The sequence below is a fragment of the Perna viridis genome, chromosome 9 (assembly GCF_037379345.1).
Source record: "Perna viridis isolate PV_CMFRI_1.1 ecotype Kerala chromosome 9, ASM3737934v1, whole genome shotgun sequence".
Taxonomy (NCBI): domain Eukaryota; kingdom Metazoa; phylum Mollusca; class Bivalvia; order Mytilida; family Mytilidae; genus Perna; species Perna viridis.
In genome coordinates, this window is record NC_142453.1 from 40,664,048 (window position 1) to 40,678,246 (window position 14,199).

Below are 14,199 nucleotides of genomic sequence, written 5' to 3' on the forward strand. Positions count from 1 at the left end.
TTCATACTGACAACGTAATTAAAAGGAGACAAAAATTTACATTGAATTATCTCCCCTTAACTGTAAGAAGATTAGCACTATGGAAAGAAATGATGTAAGAATAGAAGCTTTTAGAGAAAAAAAAAGAGATTTTAGATATTATTTACAACAAAACTTTGTTTTTTTGAGTGAATCCAGAAATAAAAATTAGTTGGGATTTCAGATTGTAACATTCAAATTTTTAAGAAATGGTTTCTTCTTCTTTCATTATTGCCAAGCAGGAACCATCAAAATAAACTGAACTTAAGTTTAGGAAGAACATTACATTCCAACAAAAACAATACTGAAATCTATTTTCTGCAACAAATAGTTATTTATCAATTTTGTACAATCCAAAAGCCATCTGTTTCATAATCAATAGGAGTGTTTGTTATAATAATCCTAAACACATTATGTAATATCCGAAACTTTATATCAATGCACTGTTTATTTAATGAAAATCATTTTTGCTTGGAGAAAAACAAGATATAAGATTGAAACTTTCTTCAAGCAGGATGGGTATTGAGGGAATGAATTCTAGTGCATGTGTACTGTAGTTAAACTCTTGCATAAGGTCAAGAGTGTAATCCATGCCATGTATTTCTTGTACAACAAGAATTAGAAATGATAGAATGATCTGATTTTGATGACAGTCTATCTATATAACGCATCAGCCATTCTTACATCTATAAAGTCCAACAAAAACATATCAATGTAAAGCTCATAGTCCTTTAACAAAATATCAACATGTATATCCATTTAGCCCTCATTACAGAGTATATATACAATAATAAATTAACAATACTGCAATGTCACTAAATACTAGGGGTGCTACTTGTTTGTTTCCATTATCTTTTGTTTGTTGTTTTTTAGGGAATTTTTTTCCTCCCACAGAAACAAAATAATTCATCTAGCATTCACTGACTGCCATTTTAAAAATACATAGTAACAGATCCTGAAACAGTCAAGGATGAATGAATTTATCATTGTCAATGCTGACTTTGATGATGATGCAATCGTCTCTGATATAATTTCTGGTTTTGAGGATTTCATGCGAAACAAATTTAGGATAACCAAAACCAAGAGTCTCTTTATGATCTGCATCTTTCTTGGGTTTAAGGAAATGCTTCCATGTTGGATCAGGAGTAAAGCTCTCCTTCATGTGAGCACGTTTTTCTGAGTTATTGTTTTGATCTAGCACTGAAAACGAAATTGGCAAACTAAATGGCCAGTCCAAAATATTGTCAAATTCACCAGGTAACAGTTTTATGTACACAGAGAGGTATTTCCCTTCTCCTGCACCATTCCCATTCAAGAACACAGAGGCAGCCATTTTGTAACCATAGCGATTGGTATAAAATGGTTCACTGATGATTTCTGAACTTTTGTACACAGATTCCAGAAACTTCTGTTTATAGTTTGTGATTTTCCATATAAATGTACCATCAGTAACATGAGTTAGAGTATATAAAGCATTGCACAATTGAGTAATCTGAGTTTGTTGATTTTTGACAAGTCCACACATCAGTTGAAGATGCTGTTTCATTCCATCTTCTATGTGCTTGTCCAAACTGAATCTTGGGCACTGAAGTTATAGAAAGAAAACATTATTTAAAGCTATCATAAATATCACTATAGTACCAAATCTAAGTAAGATTTATTATCTTCATGAAACACATTCACACTTAGATTTTTTATCTCTAATTTCATCATCTTTTTCACTGAAAGAACAATAATTTTTAAAATGTATCAGACTTCTGCAATGTCAATGAAATATATTGGCATTTCCCAATGAAAATGTAATGGTCTTGAAAAGAGTTTCTGCCTTCTACTAATTATGCTGATCTTATTGTCTATTTTTTTCATTCACACATTAACAGATTTAGTCCACATATTAAAATCTTGGCTAGTTAGTCCCTGATGGCTTATTGCTGTTAAGTTTTTGAGTTTTGAGATGTTTCCATAGACTAATCCATACCTTATGAGTACATCCAGCATCTTTGAAAGTACAGTTTACCGTTGCTGAGGGACAGACAGCCTGTACATGAACATCTAAGTCTTCTCTTGGAATCTTTGTTGGGTCACATCTGTTAGGGCATGCCACAGGGAATCTGGGACATTGGTACTGGTGAGTCTGCAATGTAATACAAAACAATATTATCATAGTATCACTTTTTTATCTTCAGCACTATATAGTCTTATCCAAAAGATTCATTCTGCTACTAAAAAGTCTGTAGAAATATTTTTGATAATAGGAGAGTTCACCAATCTCATTAGTGATGTCATATTCACTAATTTGCACATCATTTAGTGTCAAATTGGTTGGCAAATAAACAACTACATAAACAATTGACAATTTCATGATTAGAATCCCAATTTTCAAAACTTTATAACTTTGTTATTTTACATCCAATTTTGGTTCTGTAAAATGTTTCATTTAGATAAAATAATTCATATTTTGTATGGGAATTTGTAACTCTTTTACTTGAAAAATTAATTTGAAAGGATATTCATATGTAAACCTCTATTTTCATATAAATTATTTTTAAAATTTTATACTGTCTAATTACTGAATATTTACTTAAAAATTCAATGGATAAAAAGAGATTTACTGGCAGGGTATGGAAACAGAAGAATTTTTCAATTATCTTGAAAAATCATAAGTTATGATGATTTATAGTTGATGCCACATGCCACTTAATGGAGTTTTTGCCAACTAAAACCAAATCACAGGTAATAACTCCCCTATATGGGAGGTAAACTATTGAAGTTATTGTAAAATCAGACATTTATATTGCAAGGTTTGTATTATTGCAGAAGTGTAGTAGAGGGTAGTCATTGCAAAAATTAAAACTTGTTTTTCAGACCTCTTGATATGTATGCAGGAAAATATCAAATGTAAATAATTACAGTTATAAAAGCATGCCATAATTTCTGAATATTTTAACTTAAAAAATGTTTGTTCAGACATTATAAGTTTGGTTGCCTTGTTTCAAAATAGCGTACAAACTTGCCATGAATCATGGCCTTTTGGCCAATGTACAATGTATTAGATATATTATAACTAGAACAAGAACTGACAGGACAAACTATCTGTAAACATTCTATAGAAATAAAATAGAATTTAATTAATGATAGTAGCATTATAATGTAATGAATGGCATGCAAGATATTACCATAAGAAAAAAATGATATTAGAACTGTGTATCTGTTACAAAGAACCTGAATGAAGTAATTAAGTAATATATTGAGTTCCAAGAAGGTCTTGAATTACAAAGTGGTTATAATTATTTACAGTAGCTTTGCTAAAATGTATGGTTTTAAATGACTATCTTCAATAACTCATGTTAACTACCATGTAGTAAATTCTAGAGTAATTTGAATACAATATTTTTAACATTCCATTGACATGTATCAAATTATCAATAGTTACCATAATCAAATGAGGCTAGTGATTAAACCAGTATTCAAATTAATGCTGAAAATTGCAGAGGATACATCACTGTCAGATCAAAATACTTTGGGATCAGTAGCATTAACAGTAAACAACACAGTGGTCTGAAATCTTTGAATTGATAAGTACTCTGCACTGAGGTAACTACATGTGCATGTACACCTATTTGTAACATTAGTCAGAATAGTCAAGTTACCTGTAGTGTTTCTGCCACAAAGTCTCTGTTGCAGTATTTACATTGCACTGTACGTTTATGGCATTCGTTTTTCATGTGATTACCGATAAATCTTCGTTCTAGTTTGGCACCACACTTGTTTTCACACCATGTCACTTCATAAGGACAATTTCCTGAGTGTTGCTATAAAGACAAGTATGAACTAACTACTAAGGTTTATTACAAGGCCTGTGACCACCAAATATTTCTTAGGGATTTCGGATAGGAGATTAATAGAAGTTTCCTCGACTTCAATATACTTATCAAATTTTATGCTAATTTTTTCCTTATGCTAATTTTTTCAAGTATTTTAACATTTTTAACATTCACTGTATCCAGGGGAGGATTTCACTTTACTCATGATCCTTCCTGGCTATGTGCCTGCATTTTGTATAAATCAGTGATAAGCAAAAGCTAAGCAATTCCTATGCTTTAAATATTGCATTTATAGTAAAAAAAAATCTTGAAATAATATATTTCTTTGTCTTTAGTAAGCCTCAAGCATGGAACAGATTTTTTAAAGAATGCAATATCCTTTGTGTAGACATTTTTTATCAACATAAATGTTTTTCTTTTACAATCACTGTTATCTAGTGAAAACAATTTGGTCAAAATAATTTTACCTTTTCGAAAATATCACCAGGAAACTGTTGATTGCAGATATCACATTGCACAAACCGTTTGGGACAAGTATAATCTAGATGGTCATCTAGATCAAGTCTAGAGAGGTAGGCAGAACACTTGTTAGGGCAGGATATAGCTTCATATCTACACTGGTCCAGATGAGCCTGAAATAGGTGATAAAACATATTTATTGAACTACCAGGTATTGAAGAATTAAAACGTATGATGATATCACCCTGTTAATTGTATAGTTACTTTGTACCAGTATTTATTTTCACCAGGAATGTTACATGAAAAATAGGTTTCTGTTTCAAAAGTATTGCTAAACCATTGAATAAGCATTGAATGTAAGCACACTTGGTCAGGAAAAGATTGCAAAATTAAGTTCACATGAATGAACAGTCAGCATCAAAAGCAATTGCCCAAAACAAATACACTGATAAAAAAAGAAAATTTTAATAACAATTATTCACAAACAAATGAACTGGTTTCTCAGCTAGCCTAGGATAAAGCTGCAAATACCTGTGTCCAAAGATGGCACAAAAAACCATTAAAAACCATTAATACAATACGGACATGGACTAAGAGAACTGTCTACAATTCAGCTGCTTATTTCAAACACAATGGTCAGTAGGTATCCTTACATGTGACGTACTCAGATCTTAACAAAACATGTTTTCATCATACTAATTAATAAGTTCTATAGGAATTTACTGAAGAAATTCAGAGTCTTAATGCTGTAGTGTAATTCCTGTATAATGACTTATGGCTTTGTAAATTGTAACCCTACCTGTAAATTTTGTAGCTTGTCGACCCAGCGACATCCCTCTTTGACGTAGCGACATCGAGTCAGACTGTTCATCACTTCTGATGTCAGTTCCTCATCAGGGTAGATCTGAAAACCAAAAATAGTTGCAATGAAATTCAAAATATTTCAATGTTGTCACATTCTAGAAGAAAACTCTTTCAATATTTAATACTGGATTGCTTCCTTGCATCTCTGTCCATCAGTCTTCACTTTTACAAGGATTCTGCAATGGTTTAAAACCACAGCTTAAAAATTAATCCAAGAAAGCCAGACAACAAATGAAACCATCTAAGTTTTAACCAACTTCCTTCTAAAAATAACCTGACACAATAAGATCAAAACTAGAAATCATTAATTTCCTTCTTAAACTGAATATTCCATTTTTCTGTCACATATTGAAGTAATAACAGCCAAAAAAAAATACTTCAAATATACATGAGATGCTCTGCAGCAGTACTGGTTTTCTGAGGGGAACTGAAGTAAAAACTCAATCCTTTGTTCCAATACTAATGACTGACTCTCAAAGAGCCACTTCAAGGCACAGTGTCTGAACACTGGAACCCACTTATATATTTATCTCTTTCTTTATGCTTACTAACTCCTTACTGTGATAATAGCCCAATAGCCAGGGGTGCTTTGCTTTTATAATAGACACAGCAGAGAAAGTCAAGTGCACTATCAAAGCACCTCCCATTTCTCAGATCTATACAATCAATTACAACATGTGATTCCACTAAAAAAAACAATTTTATATCACCAGGAAATTTTTTCTATCACATAATAGAGATTTTATATTGTCCAAAGAGAAATGATTTAAGGAAGTCATCCTACCTATTGAAAAATTTTATTAAAGACTTCCATCATTTATCAAAAATATAATGAAATTCAATATATAGTCCTGTTACATACAGTTACCTCCCCATAATTAGATAATAAATAATTATAAAACAAGACAAGCACAAACCAAGGTCTCAATGTCACATTATAAAACCAGGCTAAAAATTCCAGTTTCAATATTCAGAATAGTCTCAAAAAGGAATTATAAAATTAATAATATTCTACAACTTCAATAGTATTATTGTCAAAATTATCTGAATCTCTTTTAATGATTCGCTATGAAAACATACAGTCCTGCACATCAGGGAAATATCTTTACAGTATAATCACCAATATAGATATTGTATAGTATCACCCAGACAAGCATCTGTTGCTCTGCACAACATTCAATAATCAAACATAATCACTAATGCCCACGTTATACTGTGGTATTTTAAGCTATTAGACAAACTGATACTCACAAATATGATAATACCTAAATCTCTTGAGTAAAAACATAAAGAGTTTATTTTCTTAAATGTAAATCATTTGTGTCAGAAAAATGCATTAGGATATATGGAAATTTCTAGTGCTGTTTTGGTACAAGATGATAAAACTGAAACAGAAGCACTATAAATTTTAATACTGCAAGAACATGTATTGCAATATTTTCATTATTTCGGGAATTTGATACATCTCATCTACCCCAAAGAACTTGAGATAAAGGATACTACAGACACTGTGAAGTCAGCCTCATATCTTGACCTACAGTTAGAAATCAATGGTAAAGGAAAACTATTGACCAAACTTAACGACAAACGTGATGACTTTTCATTCAGAATTGTCAACTTTCCTTTCATCTGTGGCAACATCCCTTCAGCACCTGCATATGGAGTGTTCATATCACACCTGGTCCATGCACCCAGTTTTAAGTGGAGTATTAATTGCTCATTTGCTTTTGTTACTTTGTATGTGTGATTTTAGTTACTTTATGTTCTTTGTTGTGTATGTCTATTTTCCATGTCTGGTCTTTGTCCCTGGATTACATTCTTTTGATTACCGCTATAACCTTGGTTCCCTTGATTACTTTCTCAATATATGAAGAACTATGATATCACAACTCATATGTTATGTCAGAGCTTGCCGAAACTACGCAGACTTTTTGTATCACGCTAGAACTCTAACCAATAGGCTTCTGGAACAGGGTTATGTTGCTACAAGATTGAAGTCATCACTACAGAAGTTTTATGGTCATCATCATGAATTTGTGGATCATTATGGTGTGTCCATCTGCATCATGAAAACTGATTTATTCAATGAGTCATAGTTTTCCTTTCCTCCTTTGTCTACCCCAGACTTGACTTTTTATAAGCAACTCAGCAGGTGTTTCTAGAACAGCAGAAGACGCTTACCCTACCTGGTCCATACTACCAGTTTTTAGTGGAGTCTGAGTTGCTCATTTGCTTTTGTAACTTTGTATGTATGATTTTTGTTACTTTATGTTCTTTGTTGTGTATATCTGTTTTCCATGTCTGGTCTTTGTCCCTGGATTACATTCTTTTGATTACCGCTATAACGTTGGTTCCCTTGATTACTCTTTCACAAAAATGTGACTTGGTTGCAAGACTTGCAGTAAAAAAGCTTTTGTTACTTATTAAAACAGATCGATAAGACTTCAGATATATTAGGACTTCTCAACCAATAATTTATTGCAATAATTCTAAAAAATTAGTTAGTATACAGTGTTCCAAATAGTAACAACATTGTTGGAAGGCACACATTAAAAAAACGTAGTAAAATATAACAGACTTACAGACAATGTAATATCATCAGTACCAATAAACTAAAATAAGCAATTTAAACAAAGAAGTCCTTGCCCTACATAGTGTGTAAATAAAAGAGCAGAAAATCTAATGAGAATTGGAAACAAAAATAAAGATCCTAACATTATTTTACCTGCAAGCCATCAGACTCTAATTCCATACTTCTTATAACTTAATCATATTACTATTCAAATCCAAGTATTTAATCCTGTTTTAAAACCCAGCCCATCTACAGATGTCAAAAGTCAATGCAAGATCAGAAATCTCCAGTCAAATATTTGTATATACATTTACATAGCTATACCAAAGTTTACTCATTAAAATCCCCTAACATCTTACTTAATTTCCACTTCAGTCCATAACACAGGTATATAAATTGAATCTTCCCTTTGAAGTTATTTACCTTGCACAGGTGTTAATCCAAAAGCTAGCCTGTACCTAATCCATAAATTCAAATTTTATATTGGTGCCTATAAATATAGAATTGAAGCCAATATTCAAGATTCCAGCATTAAATATCACCATTAGTATCAACAGAGTATCAAAATTAATCAAGACATTGGATTTGTCGATACATGTGAAAAACACCTTTGTCCAAGATAAATGAATTACCTTTCAGGTAAAGTAATCAGATAAAGATATAATACACCTGAAGACAATATTATCTCCTCCTGTCTAACACCTTTGTTCTAATGATAAATTTATGTACCTGACAAATCACTTGTATCCCAGAAGTTAATCAGTCGAACACCTTTATCAGCTCTTAAATTCTGATTTATATCTTATTCATTATATGCTGTTACCTAAAATATCTACTTGAAAATCTTAAAGGAGAATTTCTGACCATTGTCCATAAACCTAGTCCTTAATTTCCATTTTTTTTTATATATTTTTCATTTGGGGAAGGGATAATAACCCCCATTTTTGTTCAATGTATTCAAAACATTTAGATGAGAAGATCAGATAGCTGAATAGATAATTGAGATGAGTTTTATTACCTGAGTAAACAACAATGATCACCTGTTAATTGGTTTCAGGTAACATCAAAGTAAACTAGATCTGATAATGATATTGTTATCCTCTAATTAAAATAAACATCAAATTATTGTAAATAAATATTTGCTAATAGAGTTATCTCCCTTGGAACTTAAAGATAATATTCCAAGTATTAGAAAGTAATCATGCATGTAAGGTTGATATTTAATGAGATTAACAAAATTAAATGATACAATGTGGATACAAATTAAATAGTATAAAGAAAATACTGGTACCAATCAACTTCAAGGAAATAAGAAACAAGAAAATACAATGGTTGACCTCCAGCTAGGACTTCTTCAAATTTAAAAAAAAGTATCCATGCAGAAGGATTACACACCAAAGACACATTCTTAGAAATATTTCTTTTCGATAAACAACAACAAAGATGTTTCCCCTTTAGACAAGGTTAGAAATAAAAAAAGGATATTCCCATTAGTATAATGATATGGACAGCATCTCATCTGCATAAATAATTCAGTTTCCCAGATAAAAGATAACAATCCTTTTACAGATAATGTTGCTTGCATGACCATTGTTCTTAATTATTGAAACCTAAATAGCAATTATTGAGAGAAAATGAATTATTCAGTGCTCTTTTCGAATGGTATGGTGAACAAAGCAATTTAGCTGGGGTCAACAGAAATTTTGTTGAATGATAAATTTAAGTTCAATGGTTAATACATGTTGTTTAAAAAAGCCCCTTCTTTACAGTTACATATTCTATATTTACAAAAAAATAAATAAATTGAATGATCTAATTGCCAATTCAGGGTACGTCTACACTGAACATTATACTCAAATTGATCCTAAGGGGTAAAAAAATTGTACATAATCATTCACCTTACAATGAAATTTGTTACCAAAAACGCAAATGCATCCAACAATTTACTGTATACTGAAGACTGCCAAAAAACAGTTGGTGGGGTAATAAAGTTAAGGATATGACAAAAGAACCATATAGCAGTGCTAAATTATCTGTTTCTACATAAATGTTGTGAATTTAAATTGTATTTAATTATTTGTTGCTCTAATCAAACTGGGTGTACCAGTAATATTACAATGACAAAATATTTAAGTTTGTTACTACTGCTATTAATATACAATGACTGCCATACAAAATAATCCTTCATAAGGCACAAAATCTTAAAGCATTAAATGTCAATAATTCCCTACCGGTGCATCCAATACCTCCATCAGTTGTACAGCTAGATTTTTCATTTACAGAAATGAACATGAAAATAGCATAAGTTGTTCAACTTAATCCTCCTTTCACACAACACGAATAAACATGGAAATTATATCTTGAAAAACCAAATCACCGTATCAACTGGGTGCCAAAAAATCAACCATTGATAACAACTTACTGATATATAAAATATGTCCTTATTTACAATTAATATAATACAGAGATATGATAAAAAGAATGACTGATGGAATTTGATAAAGGTAAAGACTAACACCTGTTGAACAGAGCATACCTGTCCATAAAAGACTACCAAAATACAAATATTCAAACTTCAAAGACAATTCAATATACAGAAATCAGTAAGAACCTTAGAACTATTTAAATTGATAAATATGTAGTTGACATGAAATGTCCAATGTCTTTAAAACTCATTAAAAATTAATTTTGAAAATATGTGGGTCATTAAACAAAAATGTTGAGAACTTTTATTTTAGACTTTTGTGCACGTTTTTAGCTGATACAGCAAAAATGTTGGTCCAGTTACCAGAATAGGTTCAAAGTATTCTTTGGGTACAAAGACTATAAAACCAAGGGTCAGGGTCAAAGTGTGAGGGTTTCCACTTCATTCATTGAAGACCCAAGGGTGGCCTTGAGCGGACAATTTTCATCCTGGTGAGATTGTTGTCTTCTTGACATCTTTACTTTATCCATTCCCATTATAATTTTAAATAAAGAAGATCATCCAACAACAAAAATGTCCACCATGGTTGATAAAAGTGTAGTGTTCAATGAAGTGTTACCTCCCTTTTAAATAACAAATTAAAATTTTCAAACTTTTATTTTGTTTACCTCCTGAGAATACCACTGAACATAAAAATTAAATGGCCTTTTAAAACCCATTTATGGGGAATTTTTTTGCACTTCAGGCAAACATGAAAACTACAAATCAATTAACTTATAATAGCCCTATCACAGTATTGGCAAAGATCTAAACAGGGAAAGTATACCTACATTAAAACATTCCCAGATATACAAATAATAAGATGAATCATTCTAATTATGGGTATAAATGAATTGTACATGATCATTTTACCGATTTTCTCTGCCATATAATGGCCATGAGCGAGATTACGGTATCAAATTTAATTTTCTCAGCTCGTCATCTGTTACTACCGACAGAAAGGTTATAAGAGTATACCTGTATATAAAATCCTTTTACATTCAAGTCAAATTTTACCATATAATATGTTTGTATATCAAATTGTTTAATAAAACAGGAAAATTGCTTTATAACAATGTAAACCATAACTTAGCTCTGGAAAATCCTGGTAATCAAATTATTTTGAAAAATGTGGAACATAATAAAATACTTATGCTCCTGGTCTTAACAATACAGTTATGCATGTATTTGGATACAATGCATGTACAGTTACCACTTAATGGTTTAATATCAAAACACATTTTATTGGAAAAGGTCCAAGAATACTGAAGAGAAATGAAATATTGACTGCACCCTCACTGAGAAAACTGCATAGTCAGCAAAACTTTAAAGGATTTTTTCATTCCAATGACTCTTTTTATGACAGTTTCAGCTGCCTAAATATCATTTTAAAGGAATGTTCAAATTTAGAAATCATTTGTAACAATAACTTCCCAAAGTTATGAATGACATTTTTCTCCCATAGCATGGATAGATAAAAATTGAAACCTTCATTCAAACTCATATTGATTTTATATATTTTGGTATTTGAAGTTTTGACAATAGTTGAGAACATGGAATTTTAACTTTTTGACTTTAAAAATGAGTCAGATACACCCATGCTGACTCAGAAATTAATTCCATTCTTCTTTTGGAAGAATTAAGAATAGATCTGAGAAACAGTAAAACTTTGTCTATGATAATACCTCTTGAGAAAGTTCAGAGAAGCATAATACCTACACATTAAAAATATGCACTCAGTAAATTCTTACAGTACAATAAGTACAAAAATCTACTGTATGTATCTAGAGCAAGGCAAGGTTTTAATGTATGCAGATACATACTTTTACAATCAAAAATGCAAGTTCAGCCTTTTTTAGGAACCAACTGGGAGATACAGGAATTTACATCAATAATGTAGAGGACTAGTACATGACTGTATGCCTTCCAACATTACCAGGATCTGTGAAAGAGTTTTCTAATTCAACATCAGCAAGAATGATGCCTCTAAACCTCAACATTTCATGGGTTTGAAACCTTCCGAAGTTGCAATAAATTATGGACAGTGCACAGAAAACTCATTGAAATGGACTCATTAAAGGGATGTACCTAACACAGAGTTAGTGAATAGACACTGCAGAGACGATTCATCCGTAAGGGCCCAGGGGAGGTAACTAAGAGTGGGTGAAAACTCAGTTATGAGAGAGAACATGGTAATTACTATAGAAATGATATATAATCCACCAGTGTATTATCAAATCATTAAATCTCCCTGAATACATGTATTGATCCTAATTAATAATTAGAAAGTCATAAGGTACCTGGGAAAACCAAATATTGACTAATCTTTCTGATACAATAATAAACTATGTAGATAGTAACATCTGCAGAGTATTGGTACTAATTTCCATCATTAATAATCTACATATTACATGCCACAATAAAACATAAAATTGTCACAGTTATCTATACACTGTCATCCTTTCATTATAGTTACAATCCTTTGATGTTAACTACAGTGTATATAACACCAGTATAATCATTGGCTTCAGAGCACATAATAAACCAGTATTACAATACCAGAAACATTATGTAACAGATACTTTGTATGATTTTACTAATAAAATGACAAATGCCTTGTGTATGTAATAAAATAAATATATTTGCCTAGCTCATGTCATGGCTTTCCATGGCACAAACAGGACCAATTAAAGCAGTTTTAAACAACATATTATCTCAAAATTTGAAAGCAACTTGACCTGTTCCTCATATAAGGTCTTACTAAGCAAATTATAATACATATATAAAATTACATAATTCTCCTGCACTTCTAAAATATCATCTATAAGATATAAAACACATGCATTAAACTTATGTTTTGAAACACTCCAGAAACTGTATATTGGTATACCGAACAATACGGACAACTAATACTAAAATTTATGAAGATGAAATCTCATCAATTAAGTGATAATGATGTAGTAAAATATTACACAATCTTTGAACAAAAAAGTAAAATGCCCTACCGTTTATGTGAACCCATACTGATGACAGTTACACAGTAGGTATATAGTCATGATAGTATAACTACCCCACTGATTTCAATACACAATTTAACACTAGATTATAAAGATTTCATAGGTAATTGTAACTATATTAAATCTTATCACTACTATCTTTATATTACTTACTACCAGAACATCAAAGAATTTAAAGTGACTGTGACAAAGGAACATAAATGGGGAACAAATTATTTTACTACCTTGTGTAACAATTATAGTAAATAGAGGATCTCGTATTTAATGGGAGGCAAAACTGGACACATATTTACAGACCTAGAACCGTACTAAGAAGGAGCTGGAGCTCAAAGTAGAAAGACACTTCAGTCTATATGCTTCTGTAATTTCATATAAATTGAAAAACTGTATTTTTTCCATATTGACTCACCCAAAGAACCTCTCTATATAGATAAATATTGACTACTGAAGTAGATAAGTCCAGAGATGTTGATTGAAGTGACTTTTTATGGTCAGCTAATGTTTGATAATACTATGATAGTGTTATTATGACTCTACAACCAAAAGCCTGGTCAACAACTGATATTACATCTTTACAATGGAACATTTATCATCTCCATTAATTGCAGCTATACTGGTCTCATACAAAAGAATGACATTGACAGAAGAACTTATCGGATGGACTCTCACATTATTTTGACTGTACATTTGAACCAAACTGATGAGATCAGATTACTCTGCCTTTCACCTGGTACAAAGATACATGTCAGGTAGATTATAAACTACTTAACTAGAGGTAATTTGGTACCGATTCACACAATTATCAACCTTAACACTTAATGGTTTGTTTTTGTCCAATTGTTGATAAAAAAAACAACCTATTAATTTTGAGGGATCATTTCACAAGTTAATCAGCTCTGTATTTATAAGATTAATGCTTACTTGTCTATTTCATAGGAAAGAAAAATTATATCAGATCTTGTAATTAGTCAGGAAAATGCA

General features: G+C 31.2%; 1 protein-coding gene across 6 annotated transcripts in view; it reads right to left on the reverse strand.

Moving 5' to 3' along the window:
• Positions 1–217: 217 nt before the first annotated feature.
• Positions 218–14,199, reverse strand: part of LOC148608515 (TNF receptor-associated factor 4-like) — a 37,609-nt gene continuing 23,627 nt past the window's right edge. For 4 of the 6 annotated variants that reach the window (XM_088544592.1, XM_088544596.1, XM_088544593.1 and 1 more), the window contains 5 exons: positions 5,101–5,205; positions 4,310–4,474; positions 3,669–3,830; positions 1,997–2,152; positions 218–1,603 (listed from right to left, as the gene is read on the reverse strand). In XM_088544592.1, coding sequence (XP_088400718.1) covers positions 983–1,603; positions 1,997–2,152; positions 3,669–3,830; positions 4,310–4,474; positions 5,101–5,205 — 1,209 coding nt within the window. In that variant the 3' untranslated portion in view covers positions 218–982. Of the gene's footprint in view, positions 1,604–1,996; positions 2,153–3,668; positions 3,831–4,309; positions 4,475–5,100; positions 5,206–9,968; positions 10,089–13,206; positions 13,231–14,199 lie in introns of those variants that run through there. The other 2 variants (XM_088544597.1, XM_088544594.1) reach the window with 2 other exon arrangements.